The sequence below is a fragment of the Sinocyclocheilus grahami genome, unplaced genomic scaffold (genome assembly GCF_001515645.1).
Source record: "Sinocyclocheilus grahami isolate Dianchi unplaced genomic scaffold, SAMN03320097.WGS_v1.1 scaffold6999.1, whole genome shotgun sequence".
NCBI classification, from domain to species: domain Eukaryota; kingdom Metazoa; phylum Chordata; class Actinopteri; order Cypriniformes; family Cyprinidae; genus Sinocyclocheilus; species Sinocyclocheilus grahami.
Genome location: NW_015511207.1, coordinates 2,768 through 3,044, shown reverse-complemented (window position 1 = coordinate 3,044; position 277 = coordinate 2,768). Strand labels below are relative to the sequence as shown.

The window sequence follows — 277 nt, the reverse complement described above, 5'->3', positions numbered from 1 at the left end:
GAAGAGTAACTCACGCTAAGTGACAGTGGAGCCAAAGCAGTTTCAGAAAGGTCATTTTGGGACTCGAATGGGACAAAATCCACACATTGATCTGCTGGACATGTTTTGTTCTTTCCATCAGCACCAGCAGCCTCTTCTTTGAGCTCTCTGTGTTCATTCTGCCCTCTATCCTCTGTTAAACACACTGTTAAAGAGGAACGATATTCAGTCATGAACCAACAGCTCACTAGGTTTCACTAGGAGAAAAACTCCAACTGTGTGAGATGCACTAATTCCA

General features: G+C 43.7%; 1 protein-coding gene across 1 annotated transcript in view; it reads right to left on the bottom strand.

Moving 5' to 3' along the window:
* Positions 1 to 14: 14 nt before the first annotated feature.
* Positions 15 to 277, bottom strand: part of LOC107577721 (uncharacterized) — a gene marked incomplete at both ends in the record, with an annotated part of 2,865 nt that continues 2,602 nt past the window's right edge. Inside the window, 2 exons of the mRNA XM_016263765.1 lie at positions 15 to 172; positions 238 to 254. Coding sequence (XP_016119251.1) covers positions 15 to 172; positions 238 to 254 — 175 coding nt within the window. The remainder of the gene's footprint in view (positions 173 to 237; positions 255 to 277) is intronic.